This window comes from Lynx canadensis, chromosome F1, assembly GCF_007474595.2.
Source record: "Lynx canadensis isolate LIC74 chromosome F1, mLynCan4.pri.v2, whole genome shotgun sequence".
NCBI classification, from domain to species: domain Eukaryota; kingdom Metazoa; phylum Chordata; class Mammalia; order Carnivora; family Felidae; genus Lynx; species Lynx canadensis.
This window is the reverse complement of record NC_044319.2, coordinates 21854373-21877848: the sequence shown is the minus strand read 5'-3', so window position 1 is coordinate 21877848 and position 23476 is coordinate 21854373. Positions and strand designations below refer to the sequence as shown.

The following is a 23476-nucleotide window of genomic DNA, read 5'->3' as shown; positions in this document are numbered from 1 at the left end:
TGAAAGAAGTTGGCCAATGTGTTAGATAGCAGTTGTGTGAGTTATCATGTTGTACGTTTTATGATGTTTTATTGTTCAATATATTTTACCTAAATCACATATTTTATGTTTTGTTTGTTTTTTACTTTCCCCACTGCTAAAGAGTTCAGCAAAACCAGCAGATTGGAAGTATCAAAATGGACTATCAACTTCATGGCTTTCTTTAGAGTGTACAGTTCATATTAATATTCACATCCCGCTGTCTACTACTTCGGTCAGCTATACTTTGGAGAAAAATACAAAGGTATTAAGGCAAAATGAATTTCTTTAGTGATTGCTGAATAGATAATCTGCTGTTTTCTGGTTGAGCCATTCATTTTATGATCCTCATAAATTGCATACTAATTATAATGATATTATGAGTGACTAATTTATTCCCAGCCAGATTAGAAATTTAGAGATAGGACAGCGTCATAATGGTAACACATTTAGCATAATAGGTGCTCCGTAAATATTTGTTAATTAATATGTAGTTAAGTACATTGTAAAATACAGTTACATAAAATACAATTATTTAAAAGGTATACGTTTGGTCTTTAGTTTTGTTTTCACCTTTCCAGTCCTTTTTTGTATTTCTGTACCATTTTTGTTCATGTCTCATTTCTCTTCTTTTTTTTCTGTTGAAGGAAGCAGATGGACCTTGCTTATTTTTTCCCCTTTTATACTCCCTTATATATTTGTTCTTGAGGTTCTTTCTCTTTTCTCACTTTTTTAAGATAATGAGCATTACTGAATTTTATTTGACTGTGGTCATGTAATTATTAAGCCTTCTAAGTCTGTGATATGAATGTTAGTTTGGGATAAAGTTTAGAAAAACTATTATTAAATAGGAGTAAGGTGCTAAAAATTGGGGGATATACTTTTTTGTTGTTTATGAGACTGAATAAAGACACAGCACAGGGATATAGTCAGTGATAACTGTAATAGTGTTGTATGGTGACAGATGGTAGCTACACTTGTAGGCATAGCATAACATATAAAGAAGTTGGGTCACTATGTTGTATGCCTGAAACTAATGTAATGTTTTGTGTCAGCTATACTGAAAAACAATTTTTTTAATATACAAAGCAAAAATGGCAAAATGTTAACTCAAGAAATAAATAAATACCACACTACTGATTACCACATTAACATTTCAGTGTATCAGGTGGGAAAAAAGTAGACTCTAGGGAGTTTAATTGAGACGGCATTATATCTGAAAGATATCCATGTTATTTTTTTAAGAATGGACTTGTACGCTGGGCCAAGCAAATAGAAAATGGTGTTTATTTGATTAATGGACAAGTTAAAGATGAAGATTGTGACCTGTTAGAAGGGCAGGTGAGTTGAGAGAAAATCATCTAATGAAATTATTTGTACTTAAGGAAAAATTAAAAATGACATATTTAGTTCTTGCCTTCATGAAAACAGTTTCCATCTACTTCTTATTTCTAAGGTCTTTTATTTTTTTTTCATTTTTTTTTAATGTTTTTTTTGAGAGCAAGAGAGACAGAGCACGAAGGGGAGGGGCAGAGAGAGAAAGGGAGACACGGAATTGGAAGTAGGCTCCAGGTTCTGAGCTGTCGGCACAGAGCCCGATGCAGGGCTCGAACTCACAAACTGAGATTATGACCTGAGCCGGAGTTGGACAGGCAACCAACTGAGCCACCCAAGTGCCCCCTAAGGTTTTTTAAAGTAAAGCAAATGTTTTTTCAGAAAATTATGGAGATTATTTCTGAATTAATTGGATCCTGAAATCTGAAGAAGTACATGTCATCTAAATTCTGATTTCCAAATTGTAAACTGCTGCTTAAAACTAATTAGGAGGAGGAGGTACTTAACATAGATAAAACGAAGAATAGATTAATCATAATAAAAACATTAAAAAAAAAAAAAAAAAAAAAGACAAGAAACTAAAGGTACATGTTCTACTTTGATAGCAGTTTAAAGGCTAAGTTTGGCCATTTTGTAGAAGGAATCTATACAAACTTCTAAAATAGCTTTGATCTGAGGAGAAACTTTGGTAATTTCCCCCTTTAGTGCAAGGGTCAGTGAACTTTTTGTAAAAAACCAAATAGTAAATATATTAGACATTGTCGGCTGTCTCTGGCAGCTATTCATCTCTGCTGTTGTAGCATGAAAGCAGCCACGGATAACATGTAAATGAATGATCTTGATTGTATTCTGTAAAACTTTATTTACAAAGACGAGAGGGAGTCTAGACTTGACCCATAGGCCATAGTTTGCCAATTGTTGCTTTAGAGAAATAAAAGTAGGGAATTAGTGGTTTTTAAGAATATATGTTGATTGATAGAGAATACACAAAGTAACATATCTATAGAAAAAGCTAATATGAAACAAATAATAAGACTTTCTTTTCCTCTGAATTACTTAGAATATGTAGGATGACTCCTAAATTATCTTTTATATTCCACTCAGATCTCAATAATCAAGTTTTTTAACTTTTGTGTTTTTTCAGAAAAAATCTTCTAGAGGAAATGTTCAAGCGACTAGTCATTGTTTTGATGTCAAAGTGCTAACACATTTGGTAAATATTTTAAAATACTACTTATCTAATCAAAATACTTATTTATTAGAATAATCATAATGAAATTGTTCTGGTTTTATAATTAGAGAATTAAAGAACTTCAGAAACATAAGGTGTACAAAATGTCCAGTTCTAGGAAATTTATTTACCAGAAACATTATTTTAATGAAACCTATTTTGGTGTTTTGCCTCAAGGCTGTTAAAATTTTAGCATCAAGTAGATAGCAATTTATGTGCGTATTTTATATATGTGTATATATACATAATGTATATATATACACGTATAACATATACGTACATACACATACATACATGTGTGTGATATTTTGGGTTATAGGTTTTATAAGCAAAGTTGTAGTTCTTAACAACTTAAAATGATGTGTGCAGAGATGTGCCAAGAGTTGTCATATACTTCATTTTGAAGTATATTTATACCGCCTCTGATTTGTTAAAAATCACACAGCATTAGCAATTTTTATATTTTTATATGGTTGTTTTAAATTACACACCTCTTCTTTTCAGAAGTTGAGAATTGGATATCTTGAAGAATAAAAAGTTAAAGCCATTAATTATTCCTAAAAGTATGCATGTAGAACAGGATATTTTTTTGTTGTACGTTATTTTACCTAAGTAAAATAGACTTAAAAGTAATTTTCATAGGAGGCTGTTTTCCTTTCTTTTCCTTCTCTGTGTTTAGCAATAGAGCGTTTACTAGATTGTCATTGGACTTAATGCCAATCAACATAGTTCTCAATTTCTCTTGTTAGTACCTTTGAGGTTAGAAGTGTCCCTTGTTTTAAAGCTATTCCTGTACCTGTATGCTTTTTACTAGATATGTAAAACATATACATTAGATATTAAATATATAAAATAAGACATTGTGTTCCTAAGTGGAATAGTTGTATCTAAAGTCTTACTTGTTAGGTTTTTTTTTCACAAAATATTTGTTGAGTGTATATAAGGGTTAGGCACTGATTGTGTTAATAATCTCCCTGTTTTAAATTCCTTCATTGCTTTATACTGACTAGTTAGAAAAGTTTCAGAGGTTTGCTTTCTGTGCCTTTAAAATTCTGTTTATTTTCTGAGCCATGTGTCTTGGCCAGTACAGTCATTTCTCTGTCATTCAGGCAGTCAGAATCCTATCCATACTTTAAGATCTACCCCAAATGCTACCACCACTTCTGTAAAGTTCTTGGTCACCATAACCAGATGGATCTTTTTCTTTTCCAAAATACCATATCAGTGTCACAAAAATTCCTCCAGTTATGACCAAGTTAGGTTCCCAGAGTCTCTTTTAAGCTAGTTTGTTCCTGAGTCCAAAGAAACCAAAAGGAGTTGATCTTTGTAGCATACAGGTACATTTCCACCAAAAAGGAGTAAGTTAGTCCTTATATCTTTTGAAAACTCTCCTCCATCTGTGTATGTGTGTGTGTGTGTGTGTGTGTGTGTGTAGTCTTTTATATATAGTCTAGTACTTTGTGGAAAACAGTGCCCTAATTTATACATGTATATGTTAAGAATGTGTTGTATAGGGGCGCCTGGGTGGCTCAGTCGGTTGGGCGGCCGACTTCGGCTCAGGTCATGATCTCACAGTCCGTGAGTTCGAGCCCCGCGTCGGCTCTGTGCTGACAGCTCAGAGCCTGGAGCCTGTTTCAGATTCTGTGTCTCCCTCTCTCTGACCCTCCCCTGTTGATACTCTGTCTCTCTCTGTCTCAAAAATAAATAAACGTTAAAAAAAAATTTTTTTAATAAAAATGTGTTGTGTATTGTAAGACATATAAATTAGATATTAAATACATAAAAAAGGGCATTATGTTGTAGTAAAGTTCTGTGTAGTGGATAAAGGAAGCCCAGTATTCCTCCTCCACCTCACCTTATTGATATATCAATGATCTCTACAAGTATCATAGGCTTCTTGCAGGTACAGTATGAGCATTATCACCCTGCTGCTTGGTTTGAGGATAAACTTGTTTTAACCAGTCCTGGAACATTTTGAATTTTTTGGTTTACAGATTTTTTACCAATAAGACCTTGACTGTATTAACTTTAAATTCTTTAAAAAACACACGCAAAAAAACCCCAAACTAACTTTGCCTGAATTACATTAGACATTAACTATTCATGTGCTCTCAGTAGCTACATAGTCATGTCTTTCAGTTTCTTCACCATTTTTCCTCCTTTTTCCTGATTATTATTATTATTATTATTATTATTGCAGAGGCGCATAGCACTATTCACAAGTTACATGATTTGTGTTTGTTCTTCAGAATTGACCCTATTTATTCCAGGTATACTTAGAATTTTCATTTTTACTGTGTCCCATTTTGGGGGTTGTGTTTTACTTCAGAGTACATTTAAAATACTCAGAAAATAATATATATTTAATAAGGAATGTGAAGGCCTTTTAGTAATTTATGGAAGGTATTTTCAAACACTTGGTTCAGTCAGAAATTCTATCTCCCTTCATGAAATGGCTTATATAATGTTTAAATGTTTCATATAGTTAATAATTGGCTCTTAGAACTTAAATAGATTTTGTCTTTCAGCTTCTGAATTCAGACCGCAGATCCACAGCCACAGTCCAGATCTGCAGTGGCTCGGTAAACCTTAAGGGTGCCGTGAAATGCAGAGCTTATATTCATAGCAGTAAACCCAAGGTTAAAGATGCTGTGCAGGTACAGAAGGAATAAATGCTGTATGAAAAACAGAAGCATGTTAACATAACTATTCAAAAATCCTAAAATCTTATTTCAATCTCTGATTTCATAATTATTAATTTGATTTTAACTGATAAAGGTCAAATCTCTTAGCTAATCCAAATGTACCATGTCGTTGGTCCCAAGATTTTCATCTGTAGGATATCTGGTCTATGCCTTTTTTTAAAGTGATGATTATACATATTTATTCAGTGATCCACAGTTTTGATATAGTAGTACATTTGAAATGATCTCTTCAGAAGGAAGTTAAACTTTATAAATAACAGGAAAAGTATTCATTGGAAATATTATTACCTAGTATTCTATAATCTGGATAATTCAGAAATTTAAAAAATGACTGGCACTTTTGTTATAATTATACATTTCCTAATTTGGAACACTAGCTTATTTGTTTAGATACAAAATTTCATTCATTTATTTGGTTTTAATTAATTATTTAAATGAAGGCTAGGCAAATGTACTGTTAAACTGTTAACGTGTTAATCATGTTAAAGCAATGGATATTAAAAAAATGGAATGATGTGGGGCGCCTGGGTGACTCAGTCACTTAAGTGACTTGATTTGGGCTCAGGTCATGATTTCATGGTTTGTGGCATGGAGCCCCACATCAGACTCCACACTATCAGCGGTTGGGATTCTCTCTCTGCCCCTCCCCTGAGCTTGCTCTCTATCTCTCTCTCACTCAAATAAATAAACTTTAACAAAAATGAGATGATGTACCACCAATTATTGTAGTGAACATGATTATACAGGGAGGTCAACTATGTTGGGGGGGGAGTGGTAATAAAATAATGCAAATCTAAAGTCACGGATTTCATTTCTTATTGTGATTTTTTTTTTATAGGCAATGAAGAGAGATATATTGAATACAGTTGCAGATCGTTGTGAAATACTATTTGAGGATCTGCTTTTGAATGAAGTTCCAGAAAAAAAAGTTATGAGTATAAAATTAAGAACTTTTTGTGTGTGTTATCAATACAGTAATAGGATGTCAAAATGTAATAGATATGTTATCTTTTGTAACTACCTATATCTGTCTTTTATAACGATATGGCATCTTTTACTTTTTTTAGCAAATGACAATTTTTCAGTTGCCACCCCCCAAAAAAATGTTTGAAACACCTTATAATAGCAAATCTGTCAACATTTTTAAAATCTGAGGGAGGGTTTTTTTTGTAAACTCTGCATGAATTTCTGCCAGAATGGGTAAACTGTATTAACATTTTAAAGCTAATATTATTAAATTAATATCTGGTGTTTAAAAAAATTTATCCAAAACAAAATATTTATTAGTGTTAAGTATTATATAATAAATTTTTAGTAGGTATTAATTTGTAGTATATATGCAGTTGATCTTTCCTAAGTTTTTTTGTATACTAATTTATACTTCTCATTATTACTATAACAACTTTATTAGATTTGAAAAAGACTGGGTCATTCTGTCTTAACCTTTTATAATTATTCCATCTTTTGAGAAATATAAACTATACCATTTATGTAATTTGTGTTAATAATATTTTTTTTTACTCAAAAGGAGAATTATAATATTGAGTATGCTTTTTGAAGTTACACACTTTTCTCTACCTTCCAACCATTCAGGTGTGAGTGCATTTGCAATTCACAGTTGAATATGTATCTAAATGAAACATGTACATTAGCTTGTTAAGGGAATATTTTTATGTTTATAGGAAAATCTTCTCTGTATAACTAACTTCTTTTAAGACTACTGATAGCTAGTATATTAGGTTTGGTGGACTAATTATCTCTTTTATATCCGTAGTATGATAGATTGGTGGAATTGCCAGATTTAATTTAACATTTGTCCTTTCTGTACTTCACAAGTAACCCTGAAGCTCCATTTAGTAATAATGTATAGTTTGCTGAGACATGAATTTGAATTTTATAGCAGTTGGATTGAGATTTTTGTTTTGTGAAGTATGTAAAACCTGGTCAATTAGTCACCCAGCCTACCAGCCTATCAGCCTCGTGTCAGTGTGGCCTTGTGTGTATGTGTGTGTGTGTGTGTGTGTGTGTGTTTTAATTCATTTACTGTTTTTGAGAGAGAGAGAGCAAAGGAGGGGCAGAGAGGGAGAGAATCCCAAGCAGGCTCTGCACTGTCAGTGCAGAACCCACTGCAGGGCTCAATCTCATGAACTGCTGAGATTATGACCTGAGCCAAAATCTAGAGTCAAATGCAGGGTGCCTGGGTGGCTCAGTCAGTTAAGTATCCAACTCTTGGTTTTGGCTCAGGTCATGATCTCATGATTCATGAGATCGAACCTCCCGTTGGGCTCTGACCTAACAGTGTGGAGGCTGCTTGGGTCCTCTCTCTCTCTCTCTCTCTCTCTTTCTCTCTCTCTCTCTTTCTCTCTCTCTCCCCCCTTCTCCCTCCCCCGCTCATGCACTCTGTCTGGCTCAGACAGAAATAAACTTTAAACTTAAAAAAAAAAAGAGAGAGAGAGACTTTTAATAACCTACTGAGCCACCCAGGTGCCCCAGTGTGACCTTGTTTTTACTACTTAACTTTGTGTATGTAATAACTCTCCTGGTGCTAAACATTACTTCACTTTCTAAGCAACAGACTGTGCTATAATTGAACTGTGAATTTTAGGATTTTTGGGGACGTAGGGATACATTCACCATTAATGCCAAAGACCTACCCTATCACACACTTTAGTTAAATACTCTATTTAAAGCATTTAAAAATGCATTGATATTGTTTTATATTAAGTGAGCTAGTGTTTTGAAATTTTTGGTGATGTTCAAGTAGTAAAATTACTTCTCATAGCAGTTGTGATATGTATACGTTAAGTTTGATGTATTAGAAGTTAATGTTACAATCTAATATTATCCTAAATTTTCAATAAAAATAAAAGTTTTCACTGGTAATTGAGTGGCCTTTGAGGCCTTAGCTAATTACATTAGCCTGTTATAAGAAACTGTAGCCCAGAATAAAATAATACATTCCTAATTTCAATGTGTGGACAATATACATGCTACAGTAAAAATTGCAGTAATATAATATTACAGCTAGGAGGCAGCCTGGTCAAATAGTAAAATTTTTCTCCCAGTTCTCATATGAAAACAAGATATTAAGCAGAATCTGGTAAGAACACATAATTTTTAAGTCATAGCATTTCCTGTGACACTTAAGGCCGCCTTCATCATCTTCTGTTTATAGTTTTATAAAGCTACTACTAGTTTCCTGACAAGGAAATATAGATTGCTACTAAAGTGAGCCCTAGTTTTCTATTTGATCTGTATATTGGTAGCTTATTTAATCACATCCATTGCTGAAAGAGGTCATTCTTTACACAATATCTCTATCTTTGTTAATAGTTCATTAGAATCATGGTGTTGAACTAAACAATTATTATGTGTTTATGTAGACCAGTGACTATGTTAAAAATTAGGGGAAGTATTATATTTTACTTTGTGAGTATTCAAAGAATGAAATACTGTTTATTTATATCCAGATTATTTTTTCTATTGATAATTTAAGGCTGTTTGCAAAAAGGTATTACAGTTAACAAGATAACAAGATAAATACTAGTGGTAAGAATGAGGTAAAGGGAAAATGAAAAAGAAAGCAGGATGAAGTTACAGTAAGATTCGTATATAAAACATGTAATCAGCCTAGATCTAGTAAGATGAAGTCAGTGGTAAGATTAGTGTGAAATGTACTATCATGTCCTGTACACTTGGTGTAAGTGGGCCACTAATTTGGCTCCAAACTTACATGAAGAAGAGAAATACTATTTTTATAAAATCCATTGCTTGTAAGAAGTACAATAAGAAAGTAAGAAATAAGAAAAACAACTATTTCTGAGACCAGGGACAAAATTCTCTATTGAGTATTCTTTCATAGGACAGTGGATATTACAAGAATATATAAGTAACAGTATCTTCACACTGAAGGCAGTGGGTAAGTTTACATTTCATAGGAGCATCATGGAGTCCCTTGCAGAGGCCAGGGGTGTTAAGGTAAAGCAGAATTCAGTAAGAGCAATTTTGTGTAAGATCAATTAGAAAATGAAAAGACCTTTTAGGTTTTGTTTTTATTAGTGTATATTTTTATATACTTATCAAATATATCACTGATCCTAGTGACAGACCTATCTAAATATTGATAATGTTCCTTCTCCATTTAGATTCTGAAAAAGAGTTTCACATCCTCCCTCACCGAGTTTTTGTCCCCATTCCGGGATCCACTATAATGTTATGTGATTATAAATTTGGTGATGAGTCAGCTGAAGAAATGAGAGACCATTTTATAGAGATGTTAGATCATATGATTCAAATAGAAGATTTGGAAATTGCAGAGGAAATAAACACAGGTAATTATATAATGTTACTTAAGAACCTCATTAAACTTTTCCTAAGATTACCTATGAGGCATCTAGTTTAAATATGTCTTTAGATTTCTTTGACACTAGTTCTGTTTGATATTTTCAAGACATTTAAAAATGTGTCTGTTTAATTTCTACATATGATGAACATGTAGTCAGTGTTTTCTTGGAAAATTCTACCAAAATTTAAGATACTTAAAATTTTCTAAGCCTAGCAAGTAGATCTTCATTAAAAAAATTCATCCTTAAATAAGTGGAATATATAGCTCTTAAGGTATTTGTTTTATTATATGGAAAGTTTTCTTAAAATTCATTATCTTAATATTTGGTTAAGCATAATGTCGCAGTGTTTTTTAAACACTTTATTAAACATCTTTTTCATATATTGGCCTCTATTTTCTTGTCTCTTTCATATAATTGGGATACTAAGCTGAAAAAGGCAGTTCCAAACATTAGATCAACTTTATTTTTATAGAGCACAGATTTGCCATAGCATCTAATTATGTAACATAATTTCTTCCCCTGTCACTTTCACATTTGACCTTACATTTTAGAAGGCTGTTTTTGTTTTGTTTTGCTTTGCTTTGTTTTTGTTTTGTTTCTAGTGAAGGCAGGATATGAAAACATATCTATAAATAAGTGTACAAGAGTGTATAGCAGGCTTCCTGAAACTTTAAAAATATGTGATGAAACATATTAAACATATTTAAACATGTTATTTAAACGTATTAAACATGTTTAAACATATTAAACAGACGAACATTTAAAAATATGTGATTTTTTTTTTATGCTGGTAATCTAGTATAGAGATGGATTAACTTGAGTAGGAAGAGTTTAACATTACAAACACAAAGGAACAAAACAGCAACTTGGAAAGTTTAGCTTTGTATACTTAAACGTATCCTGTGTCAAACTCATGATTTCTAGATTATATGTTTTTCTAGTATTATATGATGTATTGAAGATACTACTTCATTATGGGAAATGTGCTTCTTTACGGAGTCTGCACTGTTTTTGAAATGTACATAAATCCCAAATTAGTGTTTGAATGATTACTTAAAAAATTTTTCTTTTAATTTATTTATCTTGAGAGAGAAAGAGAGAACATGATCAGGGAAGGGGCAGAGGGAGAGGGAGATAATTCCAAGCAGGCTCTGCACTGTGAAGCCTGATGCTGGGCTCAGTCTCACAAACTGTGGGATCGTGACCTGAGCCAAAATCAAAAGTCGGACACTCAGCCGTCTGAGCCACCCAGGCACCCCTGATTGATTATTTTTGATTGCCTATTCTGTATTAAGCATGAGGGTTCTAGAGATCAAATATAGTCCTGACTATTAGAAGCTCATGGTATAGTGGGAAATAGAGAAAAATGAGTTATTCTAAAACAAGGTGATTAGTTCTATAATAGAGGGATGAACAGAATTATCACAACATTCAGCACAGGAATTATCCTTGTCTGGGATTAGAAAAAATCTGAGAGCATTTGTGTTCATTCTGTGACATTTGAGTTCATTTTGAATGATGAATGCACTAAAAGTAAATCTAGGTTTTTTTTAGGAATTGAACACTAGCATCAGATGTATTGTGGCCAAGAATATGACTTGTCTAGAATTATATTAGTTTTGCTTCATCAAGTTTTTGTTGAATTAGAAGGAATGATTTGGTAATTAGCATATTTAATAACAAAATAACATATTCCCAAATTATGGGACAGGGTAAAAACAAACATTTTAGTAGAAAAATCAAGTGCTTTTTCATTAGTATCCTATTGGTTTAGAACTATATTCACTTATTCACTTCTTTATTTCTCAATTTATTTGTCACTCATTTATTCATTTACTAGTTTACTCAAAAATATTAGATGCATAATTTTATGGAGATAATATTTTAACTGAGTCCAGGTGTGCCACTTACATCTGTGTGACTTTAAACAATTCACCTCTGAACCCCAGATACTCTTGGGGTTGATATGAGAATTTAATATAAATGTTAGGGAAAATACTTTCTAAACAAAAAGAGATACATAACTGTAAGATGATATTAACTAGCATTATTATAAAACTTTTAAAAAATGAACCTTCTGAATTATAATGAAAATGTTAACATGAAGTATAAAAGTAGTATTTTATGGTATACATAGATTTTCCTAAATATTTGAAATTAGGGTTTTTGTGTAAAATCATAAAAAGTGGAGTTCAGTTGTTCAAGTTCAAAAATTAAAATCAATTACTGTACATTTAAGGGTGTTAAACTTGTTATAAGTATCTGGCTTAATTTTCTAAGTATTTGGTGTTATTATTTGCTGATTATTATTATTTCTATACTATAATATACTTGCCAAGTAGTTGCTATGTTGAAATACATATTTTGCCAGGTAAGTACCTTAAAATAACATACTTTAAATGACTTAAGGGATGAAGAACAATTTGTTTGTAAAAATGACTCACTTAAGGTGAGGGATAACTGTGGCTTTAGAATTTCTTAGGTGTGTTAGTCATCTCCTACTAGATATTAACTTAATAACTCAGATGTATTTTATCTACAGTATCAGCTAAAAATTTGGAGACCTACCTTTAAAATCTGGTGAAACTCATCTTTGCCAATTGTGTCTTTTTATTAGAGCTAATTAATTGTTGTTTGGTTAAACATTGATAATTATGAAGGAAAGAGAAAGTACTAATGAACATGTATTTTTACAACTACATCACTGGTTATAGTGAAACCTCATTACTTTAGTATTCAGGGATGGGGAAGAAGACCACTAAGGAGTTCAAGTCCTAACATTTTATTTAAAGCATCTAAACAGTCCTAACTATCAATAGCTTGGAATAAATTGATCACGTTGATAACTTAGCATGCATTCATTATGCTCTTGTTTTTTCTCGTTTGTTGACAGTTGCTCTTACTTTCTCACATGATTAATTTTGGGGCTTGTCTGAAGTTAACATTACCTGGTTTTAAGGAATGATAAGATCTAACTTCCTATCGAATCATGTTATTTGCATTTAAATTTCAGATAACTAGGAAAATGACATAATGTCTGAGATTTGAATTAAAGTCCTAAAAGTCCCCACCAAAACAAGCACAAATAAGTTGTTATGGCTCTGCTTCAGTAAAATGATCTCAGATTTGTATCAAAGCAATATGATTTTGTATGACAGATTCAAAATGGAAATAGAGCAATGAAATATCTTTTTTTAGAGAAGTAAATTATTTGTGCAGAGGATTTGACATTACTAGAGCATGACTTTTGCAGGTAACAATTCAATGTTAAATGTGTAAGCAACATCATGACAAAACCATTTTTTGTGCTCTTTAAATACAAGTACTCAAGTAAAAAAAAAATCCTTTAGCAAATAAGTTTAATTTCTGCTTCATCCATTATTTTTATTTGTTATCAGATACAAGGATTTTAGTGGCCCCCAAAAAAAGTTTTTTTATTTTATTTACTAATAGAAATTATTTATTTACTGACAGAAAAGCCAGAGTTGTGTGTGTGTGCTACCATGAATAAAAGTGTGCTGTTGCATTCAACCTTTTGATCTATAGTGAAGTTAGGGAAATATAAAGTTAGGGGTGGGCTAATGTAATCTAGAACTAAAGTGTTAGAGCCCTGAGAAAACTAGAAAACTGGAAATATAGAAGACTGAATGGTTCTGGAGATAATCATGATAAGAGTTTGTTAGCCTTTGCAACCAATTGTGATATGGGAGAAAAAAAAGAGAGGGGTTTTGTGTTTGTCTTTAAGTACTTTCATCATATGCTTGAAGAGGGAAAAAGAAACAGTGATAGCCTAGATTGTAATGAAGTAGTTGCTAAAGATGATTTCTGAAAATGACAGTAAACTTATCTTCATGGGAAATCGGTAAAAATAGGCATTTTTTCTTTCTCTTTCATTCATTTTGGTACCCACAAATAACTGTTTCCATAAGTTTATGTATCATACTTGTGAGCCTGTGCTGTTATATTGAGATATAAAGATGTCTGTAAAGACATTTTAAATCCAGGAAATTAATCTATTTTACCTTGAATTTATTTTTTTTTTCAGTATATGAAGTTTATTGTCAATTGGTTTCCATACAACACCCAGTGCTCATCCCAAAAGGTGCCCTCCTCAATAACCCATCACCCACCCTCCCCTCCCTCCCACCCCCATCAACCCTCAATTTGTTCTCAGTTTTTAAGAGTCTCTTATGCTTTGGCTGTCTCCCACTCTAACCTCCTTTTTTTTTTTTTTTTTTTCCCTTCCCTTCCCCCATGGGTTTCTGTTAAGTTTCTCAGGATCCACATAAGAGTGAAAACATATGGTATCTGTCTTTCTCTGTATGGCTTATTTCACTTAGCATAACACTCTCCAGTTCCATCCATGTTGCTACAAAGGGCCATATTTCATTCTTTCTCATTGCCACGTAGTACTCCATTGTTATTTTAACCTTGAATTTAAACAGTAGTTATTGTCTCTCTGTGTTCTCTTGTAAACAAAGGTATCAACATGGGGCAGATGCTTTCAGATAGTTCCCTAGAGCTCTATAGAAGAGCATTTGATTACCACCTCTGAGGGAAGGAAGGGAGTCTGGCTTCAGGATCCCTCCATTCTTGTTTTAGCTGCGTAATTCTATTTTCATCTATTTTACATGCTGGGATTTTCTGTCACATTCTTTAGCACTAGGAAAAAACATGAAAACCACTAGTCTATGTGATCTCTAAGGATGTTCTTGGTTCAAACACTTTTTTTTTTTTAAGTTTATTTACTTTGAGAGATAGAGTATATGCACTCTGGTTAGAGGTGGGAGGAGGGGCAGAGAGGAGAAAGAGAGTCCTAGGCAGGCTCTGTGCCGACACGGGGCTCAAAGCCACAAACTGTGAGATCATGACCTGAGCTGAAGTCAGGATTCGGATGCTTAACCGATTGAACCACCCAGGCGGCCCTTTAGTTGAAACACTTTTTTTAATCAATGTTAAAGAAATTCAGCTAAACCAACCTACATAAATTATTGCTAGTATAATGAAATAGAGAACTTGTATTTGAATCCTCAGTCTGCTATCCATTACCCTCAAATATGCACTTAACTTCCCAGGTCCTATTTTCCATCTGTAAAATGGGATAAAGAGTTGCCTTGCTTAACATTGAGTTGTTTTAAGGTCAAATTTATGATCATATTTTGCTTGAATACAGTAGTCCCTTCTTATTTGCAGAGGATAAGTTCCAAGACCCCCAGTAGAAGCCTGAAACTGCAGATAGTACCGAACTCTCTATACTGTGTTTTTCCCTATGTGTATGTACTTGTGATAAGTTAGTTTATAATTAGGCACAGTAAGAGTTTACAATGATAACTAACAATAAAATATAACAGTCATAACAGTATACTATTAAAGAAGTTATGTGCATGTGCTCTTTCTTTTTCTCCAAATATCTTCTTATATTTATACTCCCCCTTGTGATGATATGAGATGATAAAATGTCTCATGAGATAAAGTGAGGTGAATGACGCAGGCATTGTGACCAAGGATTAGGCTACTGTTGACCTTTTGATTGCTGTGTCAGAAGATCATCTGCTGTTGGACTGCAGTTGACTGCAAGTATCTGAAAGATACTTATCTGCAGATAAGAGGGTACTACTGTATGTCAGGGCACCCCGGTGGCTCAGTTAAGCATCCAACTCTGGATTTCAGCTCAGGTCATAATCTCATGGTTTGTGAGTTCAAGCCCTTTCGGGCTCTGCGCTGACAGTGTGGAAGCCTGTTTGGAGTTCTCTTTCTCCCTTACTCTCTGCTCCTTTCGCAAAATAAACATGAAAAAATTTAAAGGGTTACAACTACATATCAAATTTCAGGTTAGATCCAGTCAGCAAACTTTTTCTTTATAGGTCCAAATAGTAAATATTTTAGGCTTTGTGGGGCACATAAAGTCTGGCCCATGGGCTGCAATTTGCAAATCCCTGCTTTTATTATTAATATCTAATTATTTGAAGTTATTAATTGTCAAACCATCAATAAGAACGATAGAAATAATCCCAATAAGAGTGAAGGTTACCCTGCTCCTATCTGGTTTGATTTTTGGTATCAGTTTATTTCTACTACCATATAGTAAATGAATTATAATTTGTGGGAGTCACTCAGAACTAGCTCTATGGCTGTTTGATTTCAGACAGTTATAAAATTACATACAGGATTTTAAAAATTATCATCTTAACATACATTCCATGAGATTGAATTGGCCTGCATTTGATAATGAGCAAATACATTGTGTTATTAAAAAAAGTCAAGTTGAAGGAAAATGGAGCTTGTTGTATATGCTCTTTATAATATTCTTTAAAATTAATTTTAAAATGGTAATTCTCATTTAGGAATTATATTAAATTATTATTATCCTCTTGCAGCTTGTATGAGGTACTCTGTGAATACTGAAGCTTCATGGACAGCACAGATGATGAACATCCTGAAAACCAATTAAAACTAGAATAATACTGAAAATTCAGCAAAACATAGGTATTTAATTTCTTTTATAACATTGAAAAGATATTTTGAATTTTGAGTTTTCTTATTATTTTAAAATTATTTCCATTCCATTTTTGCTTTCTTAGAAGTACTGGTTTAAGGAGTATTTGAGTATTATGGAAAGTGCTAGATCCTGGATATGGAAAGATTTATAAATAATGCATTATCTCAAGTGCCCTCGAACATGATACTTTCTGTTAATTTTTTTGGTGTTTTTAGAAGAAAAACATGTTGAGTTTGGGACTCAGTATAGTTGGGCCAGTGCTTTGCAAACTGGTGTTCTTTGCAAAACTGTTAACGTAGAAGATTTTGGTATGTGTTCTATGAAAAAAGTCAAATGCAAGTCTGGAAATTCATAATGAATTTCAAAATTTTATTTATTTATTTATTTATTTATTTATTTATTTATTTTTAAATATATGAAATTTATTGTCAAATTGGTTTCCGTACAACACCCAGTGCTCATCCCAAAGGTGCCCTCCTCAATACCCATCACCCACCCTCCCCTCCCTCCCACCCCCCATCAACCCTCAGTTTGTTCTCAGTTTTTAAGAGTCTCTTATGCTTTGGCTCTCTCCCACTCTAACCTCTTTTTTTTTTTTCCTTCCCCTCCCCCATGGGTTCCTGTTAAGTTTCTCAGGATCCACATAAGAGTGAACATGTATAGTATCTGTCTTTCTCTGTATGGCTTATTTCACTTAGCATAATACTCTCCAGTTCCATCCATGTTGCTACAAAGGGCCATATTTCATTCTTTCTCATTGCCACGTAGTACTCCATTGTGTATATAAACCACAATTTCTTTATCCATTCATCAGTTGATGGACATTTAGGCTCTTTCCATACTTTGGCTATTGTTGAGAGTGCTGCTATAAACATTGGGGTCCAAGTGCCCTATGCATCAGTACTCCTGTATCCCTTGGGTAAATTCCTAGCAGTGCTACTGCTGGGTCATAGGGTAGGTCTATTTTAATTTTTTGAGGAACCTCCACACTGTTTTCCAGAGTGGCTGCACCAGTTTGCATTCCCACCAACAGTGCAAGAGGGTTCCCGTTTCTCCACATCCTCTCCAGCATCTGTAGTCTCCTGATTTGTTCATTTTGGCCACTCTGACTGGCGTGAGGTGATATCTGAGTGTGGTTTTGATTTGTATTTCCCTGATGAGGAGCGACGTTGAGCATCTTTCATGTGCCTGTTGGCCATCCGGATATCTTCTTTAGAGAAGTGTCTATTCATGTTTTCTGCCCATTTCTTCACTGGATTATTTGTTTTCGGGTGTGGAGTTTGGTGAGCTTTTTATAGATTTTGGATACTAGCCCTTTGTCCGATATGTCATTTGAATTTCAAAATTTTAAAGGCTCCAAGAAGTGTGGCAGTCACTTTAACATTGTTCAGACTTACTAATGGAAGAACATGTAGACTGTTGTTAAGTGGAATGCCAGTTTGAAAAATGCTTTGTAAGGATTAAGACTTTTGACTGAGAGAAGTTAGGAAATTTAGTTGTTTTTGTTGTCACTTACTCATTAGCTGATTACCCAAATTCTTTGTACCAAAGTGTGTGTATATGTGTGGGTCTGTGTCTGGACTTCTCTGGTCAGTTTTGTTTTGGTTAACTTACAATTATCAGAAAAAAAAATGAATAAAAATAAGTTACCAGTACAGGCTAATTCTTAGATTTTATAATGGTGGAATCTGAATTTTTGTAGTTTTAATAGCTACACAATTGACTTTGCCTTGTAACGTTTGAGACACACTGCTCATTGGAGCTCTCTTATGGTTTAAGCTAGTTACCATGAGATGGCTTGGATGTCATTGTACATATTTATTTTATTTAATTAATTTATTTTTTAAAACTTTATTTAAATCCAACCAATTAATATATAGTGTAATAATGGTTTCAGGAATAAAATTCAGTGATTCATCACTTACATATAAAACTCAGTATTCATCCCAACAAGTACCCTCTTTAGTACCCATCACCCATTTAGCCCACCCCCTCTACCACCCCTCCAGCAACCCTCAGTTTGTTCTCTGTATTTAAGAATCTCTTATGGTTTGTCTCCTGCTCTGTTTTTATCTTATTTTTCTTTTCCTTCCCCTATGTTCATCTGTTGTGTTTCTTAAATTCCACATATGAGTGAAATCATATGGTATTTGTCTTTTCTCTGACTGACTTATTCAGTGTACATATTTATAGAAGGCTTTTTGGGGCACGTGGGTGGCTCAGTCAGTTAAACATCTGATTTCAGCTCAGGTCATGATCTGATGGTTCGTGGGTCAAGCCCCACATCAGGCTCTGTGCTGACAGCATAGATTCTGTCTCTCTCTGCTCCTCTCCCACTCATACTATGTCTCCCTTTCTCTCAAAAATAAATAAACATTAAAAAATTAAAAATAAAAAAAGAAAGAAACCTTTTCAAGTATGTGAGTCTTTCTCTTAGGTGAGTACACATGTGTTAAAGAGACATGCTTTTTTTTTTTTAGGGTTTTGTTTGCTAAGTGGTGAAGTACATGGTTACCAGTTCAACCTTGGCAAACTGTTCAACTTACAGCTGTATTTTCCTCCTCAGACTTTGCTGGCTTTTAGTACATATATATGTGTGTGTGGAAGTATATGTGTTTGTGCATGTGTGTCTCGTTTAGGCGCATCAGTCACCTGCATTTCGGAGCTGAGGATCAGTTAAGCCTTTCTTTTGCTCATCCCATTTCCACGTGTTTTGTGTTTGTTTTACTTGTAGGTGTGATTGCAGCGGTTGCAGTTGCAGTCCTTGCTGCGGGGATCTCCTTTCACTACTTCAGTGATTAGGGTGAGACACAAAGAACTTCCTGATCATCCAGAGAACACTGACCAACAATTATGAATCATAAAGATGCAGACCATCCATCTACATTTCAGACAGTAGCAGCCAGATCTGCTGCCAATAATGCCTACTAGGTGTGTTTCTGACTAAATGGAAATCACTAGCTGCCTCATTTAGCCCTGCTTATATTATAGATGGCTCAGGCTTGCAAAAATAAAGTTGTGCATATAGATGGAAGTTGCATGTCACAAATCCTTATTATCTATTTTCAAAAATGTTCAAAATGATGGCTTACTTTCATAGATTTTAGTCCTCTTGATCTGGATTGCATATTGATCAGGATATTGAAAACGTGAATAGTCAGGGTTGACTGTATAGCTTAGTAATAGAATAACTGGAGAAATTTCTAAGAAGTGGGGCAACTACCTATTAGGTGAACTCATACTCTAGGACCTTTCTAAGGCATACTCAGTTACAAAATACTGATTGAGTTCTGGTCAAGGGGTAAGGCAACCTTTTCAGAGAGGTTTGAGTTGGTAAGGATTGCCATAAATCATGTGCTTTCTCAGGTTAGCATATCATACATGTTTTAATATATTAGACATTTACTTCTAGTGGTACATTAGACTAGGTACTACAAAACTAAATCCTGAATAAAACCTACTTTTGAATGCATTAATCAGCTCAAAGACAGTAGGGAAGTTTCTGAGAATCATACCTCTATTTTGACTCTCCCACAAAAATGAACACATTTTGAGTTGGGAATTGTGAATACTCTATTAAACATGCAAGTGGGCAGTGGTTACTCAGATGGCAAATACTAGTTGCAACACTGCCAATATACAATTTGCCTTGGACTAGAAACAAGGAGATGAATCTGAATCTGACATGCTGTCCTAGCCAGTACAGTTGAAGTTGCTACCCAGTTTATAGTATCCTATAAATACTTCTGGCAGAAGCAAGATACAGCCTCAAGATTTCCATAGATTATGATAAAGCAGTATAGATTACCAGTGCACATCGAAACCAGCTAGCATGAGAAAGCTCCCGTAGAAATAATAAGCTTTGGATTCAGTTCTCCAAGGTCTCATCACCAACTTCTATGAAAGATGGAACCACAGGCACAAATGAGAACTAAAGAACTGCTAAAAATGAAAAAAATGTTACTTGAAATTAAAAAAAAACCAAAACCTCAAGCATGTTGAATATCATGTTAGACTCAACTGAAGACACAATAAATAAACTATAAGTGAGTTCTAAAGAAATTATCCAGTGCTCAGCAAGGAGAAACAAGGAACAAGAAAATAAAAATATTAAAGAGAAGTTAAGAGATATGGAGAGAAGAATTACAAAGACTAGAAGTATTACGAGGAAAGAATAGAGAGGGGTGGAGGAGTGGCAATATTTGAAGATAACTATTTTCCAGATTTGTTGGAAAAATATGACTTCATGATTTCAGGAAACGTATTATATCCCAGGCATATATGGATCAAATCCATGCCTAACCCAAAGTATTAGAACAAAAAGGTAACCAAATACAAGATTTTAAAAGCAATCAAAGGGACAAAAAGATCACCAATGAAGGCAAGACAGTCACATACTTAGTAGGCTTCTCAATAGCAACAATGTACCCAAAAGATGATGGATTCAAAATTATGAGAAAAACTAATTATCAACTTAGAATTTATATGAAGCAAAACTGAAATGTTCTGATGAAAAACAGATTTTTGCCATCAATAGACTTTCGCTAAAGAAACTGCAAAAGGATGATCTTCAAGAAGGAAAATGATTCCATAAGGATGATCTGAAATTGAAGGACTAGTGAACAAATAAAGTGATAAACATGTAAATCAAGTGTTGTTAATATAAAACAATTGTAATGAAAAAAGTGTTTTTAAGAAGTAAAACTGTAAAAAAAAAATGTAAAACTAAATAAACATTTTATGCAACATGAATGTGGACTTCTAAAATAGGATATAATTGAAAAACTGGATAGTAGCTTATAAGATGGAAGGAGGGTGGTTAGAATTAAAGTGTTCTGAGGTGCCTTTATTGTTCAGAAAGTGGTTGAAGATACTGTTTAAAGTATGTTGAATATATATGGTAAAATTTCAAGTGTAACTGCTAAAAATAGTAGATAGGGAATGAATCATTGCAAAGGATAAGAAGTTTAAAATAATGGAATAGGAATACAGTAACAGTACAAAAGGAAGAAATTAGGGGTGGAGAGGGGCAAAATAGATAAAATCATAGTAACAAGTTAAGTAATACTATTAAACTTGAATAGACTAAACCCAGTTCAACAACAGACTGATTAAGTTTTTAAAATCCAGCTGTAGGCTAGGTTTTTTAAAAGATGAAAACACAGACAAATAAAATTTGTGTAGCTTTGGTGATATTAAATCCAAATTAGATTTTATGGTAGTATTATTAAAGATGGAGAAAGCCACCAAATGATAAAAGGATCAATTCACTAGAAATAAATAACAATTTTAAATTTGTATATACTTTATAAAATGACCTCAAAGTACATAAATTATAGGGCTAGACCAACAAATTGAACAACAGAGTGGGAAATTTCACCAACTCTCAATTATTGGTAAATAAACCAAGCCAAAAATGAATGGAAAACCAAACTTGAATAATACAATCAACATACTGATTCAACAGATTTAAAATAATCAGCAATTAGAGAATATTCTTATGCATTTTATGTTAGCGAAAGTTGACCATGTATTGGGCATGAAATTACAGTAGTTTTAAAAATCAGTATTAAATGGATAATCAGAAATAAGTTTGAGATCAGTAAGAAATGTTAAGTTTTTTAAAAAGCATACATTTACATGTTTTAAAAACATAAATACTTAGAACTTAATTATAAGTACCACGTTTGGAGAAATTGGGTGGTACAGCAGAAACTGCACTGAAGGAAATGACTTTAAATGCTTAAAGTTTTTAAAAAGCTTGAGTATGTAACTTAAGAAAAGAACAACAGAATAAACAATGTTGAAGCAAGGAGATACAGGCAAGGGAAGAAATCAATGAATTAGAAAACAAAATCACAAAGTCAAAGTTGTCTTCATGACAATAAAATTGGCGTAATTGAACAAGAAGAAAACAGGGCCCAAGTAGACAACATAAAGATTGAAAAGGATTCTTGGGGCACCTGGGTGGTTCAGTCAGTTGAGCTTCAGACTTCAGTGCAGGTCATGATCTCACAGTTGGTGAGTTTGAGCCCTGCATTGGGCTTGCTGCTCAGTGCAGAGCTTGCTTCAGATCCTCTGTCCCCTTCTTTCTCTGCCCTTCCCCTACTTGTGCACTCTCTCAAAAAACATTTAAAAAAAAGGATTCCATACAAATAGCAGAGATGAAAATGCTGAGACTGACAGAAGCATCTTAATATATTTGAAAACTTAGACAAAATTGATTAAGGTCTAGAAAAATACAATTTCTTTAAATTGTCTAAAGAAGAAATAGACAAGCTAGATAGACTTATTCAATAGTGTTGAAAAGTAAGTAATGAAAATTTTTTTGACAGACTAGCCCACACCTACAGATGTTTCTTTTTCAAGGACAATACTATTTAAACATCTCATGCAAACTCTTCCAAAGACTCTTCAGCTCATTTTGTGGATCCAGTATAACCACTCATAGTAGAATCAGATTACTCCTACATTCAGTAGGAGAAAAGAAAATTCCAGACTCATCCCACACATTAACAGATATTAAAACCAAAAGCACTATTGATCAGCTGAATTCAACATTATATAAGAAAGGATGGTGCAGTATGACTAAGTTGTATTTATACATTTAAAATCAGGAACTCAATAAGGATGCTTTTATCACCACTTCTATTCATCACTGTCCTGTAGACATAATGAGCAAAGAACAAATCAGACATTTTAAGAGGTTGTGACTGAGCACATGAAAAGATGTTTAATCTCATAAGTCATCAACTAAGACCATGGTGAATATCATTTTACATCCAGTAAAATGAAAAGTTAAGAAATACGACAATATTAATGAAGAAGATTTGCATCAAGAAGACATTTACAGGTGGGGTTGTAAATCAACACACAGTTTGCCCTGGAAAGCAATTTGGCAATATCTTTTAAAGTAAACCATATACATACTCTAATACCTGACCATTCTACTTGTACATATATACCTTAGAGAAATTCTTTCCATATGTATACAAGAGTACATCTGTGAGAATGTTCAAGGCAGCCTTATTTGTAATCACCCAAATGTTTATTGACAAGAAATGAAAAATAAATTATGGGTTTTGTAATTTAATTTAATAGGGAGAATGACCTAAGAAAGCAAGTCTCAGAAGCCTGCAGTATGATAGATAGCTTTTATAAAGTTTAAAAACAAGCAAATCTCATCTATATTACACAGGAACACATGATAATTTTTTTTAATGTGGCAGAGTGATACAAAAGATTCAGGATGTTGATTACCATTTCAAGGTGGGACTAATGGCAGAGCAGGAAGACAAGAAGGAACAAATGAATAGATGAAACATTATTGGTGATTTTTTAG

General features: G+C 33.4%; 1 protein-coding gene across 1 annotated transcript in view; it reads left to right on the top strand.

Annotated features, from left to right (window-relative positions):
- Positions 1-20231, top strand: part of ODR4 (odr-4 GPCR localization factor homolog) — a 33710-nt gene extending 13479 nt beyond the window's left edge. Inside the window, 10 exon segments of the mRNA XM_030303365.1 lie at positions 143-283; positions 1264-1359; positions 2498-2566; positions 5113-5241; positions 6128-6218; positions 9435-9620; positions 16013-16045; positions 16048-16071; positions 16074-16121; positions 18869-20231. Of these exon segments, the coding sequence (XP_030159225.1) occupies positions 143-283; positions 1264-1359; positions 2498-2566; positions 5113-5241; positions 6128-6218; positions 9435-9620; positions 16013-16045; positions 16048-16071; positions 16074-16121; positions 18869-18936 (885 nt within the window). The 3' untranslated portion in view covers positions 18937-20231.
- Positions 20232-23476: the final 3245 nt, after the last annotated feature.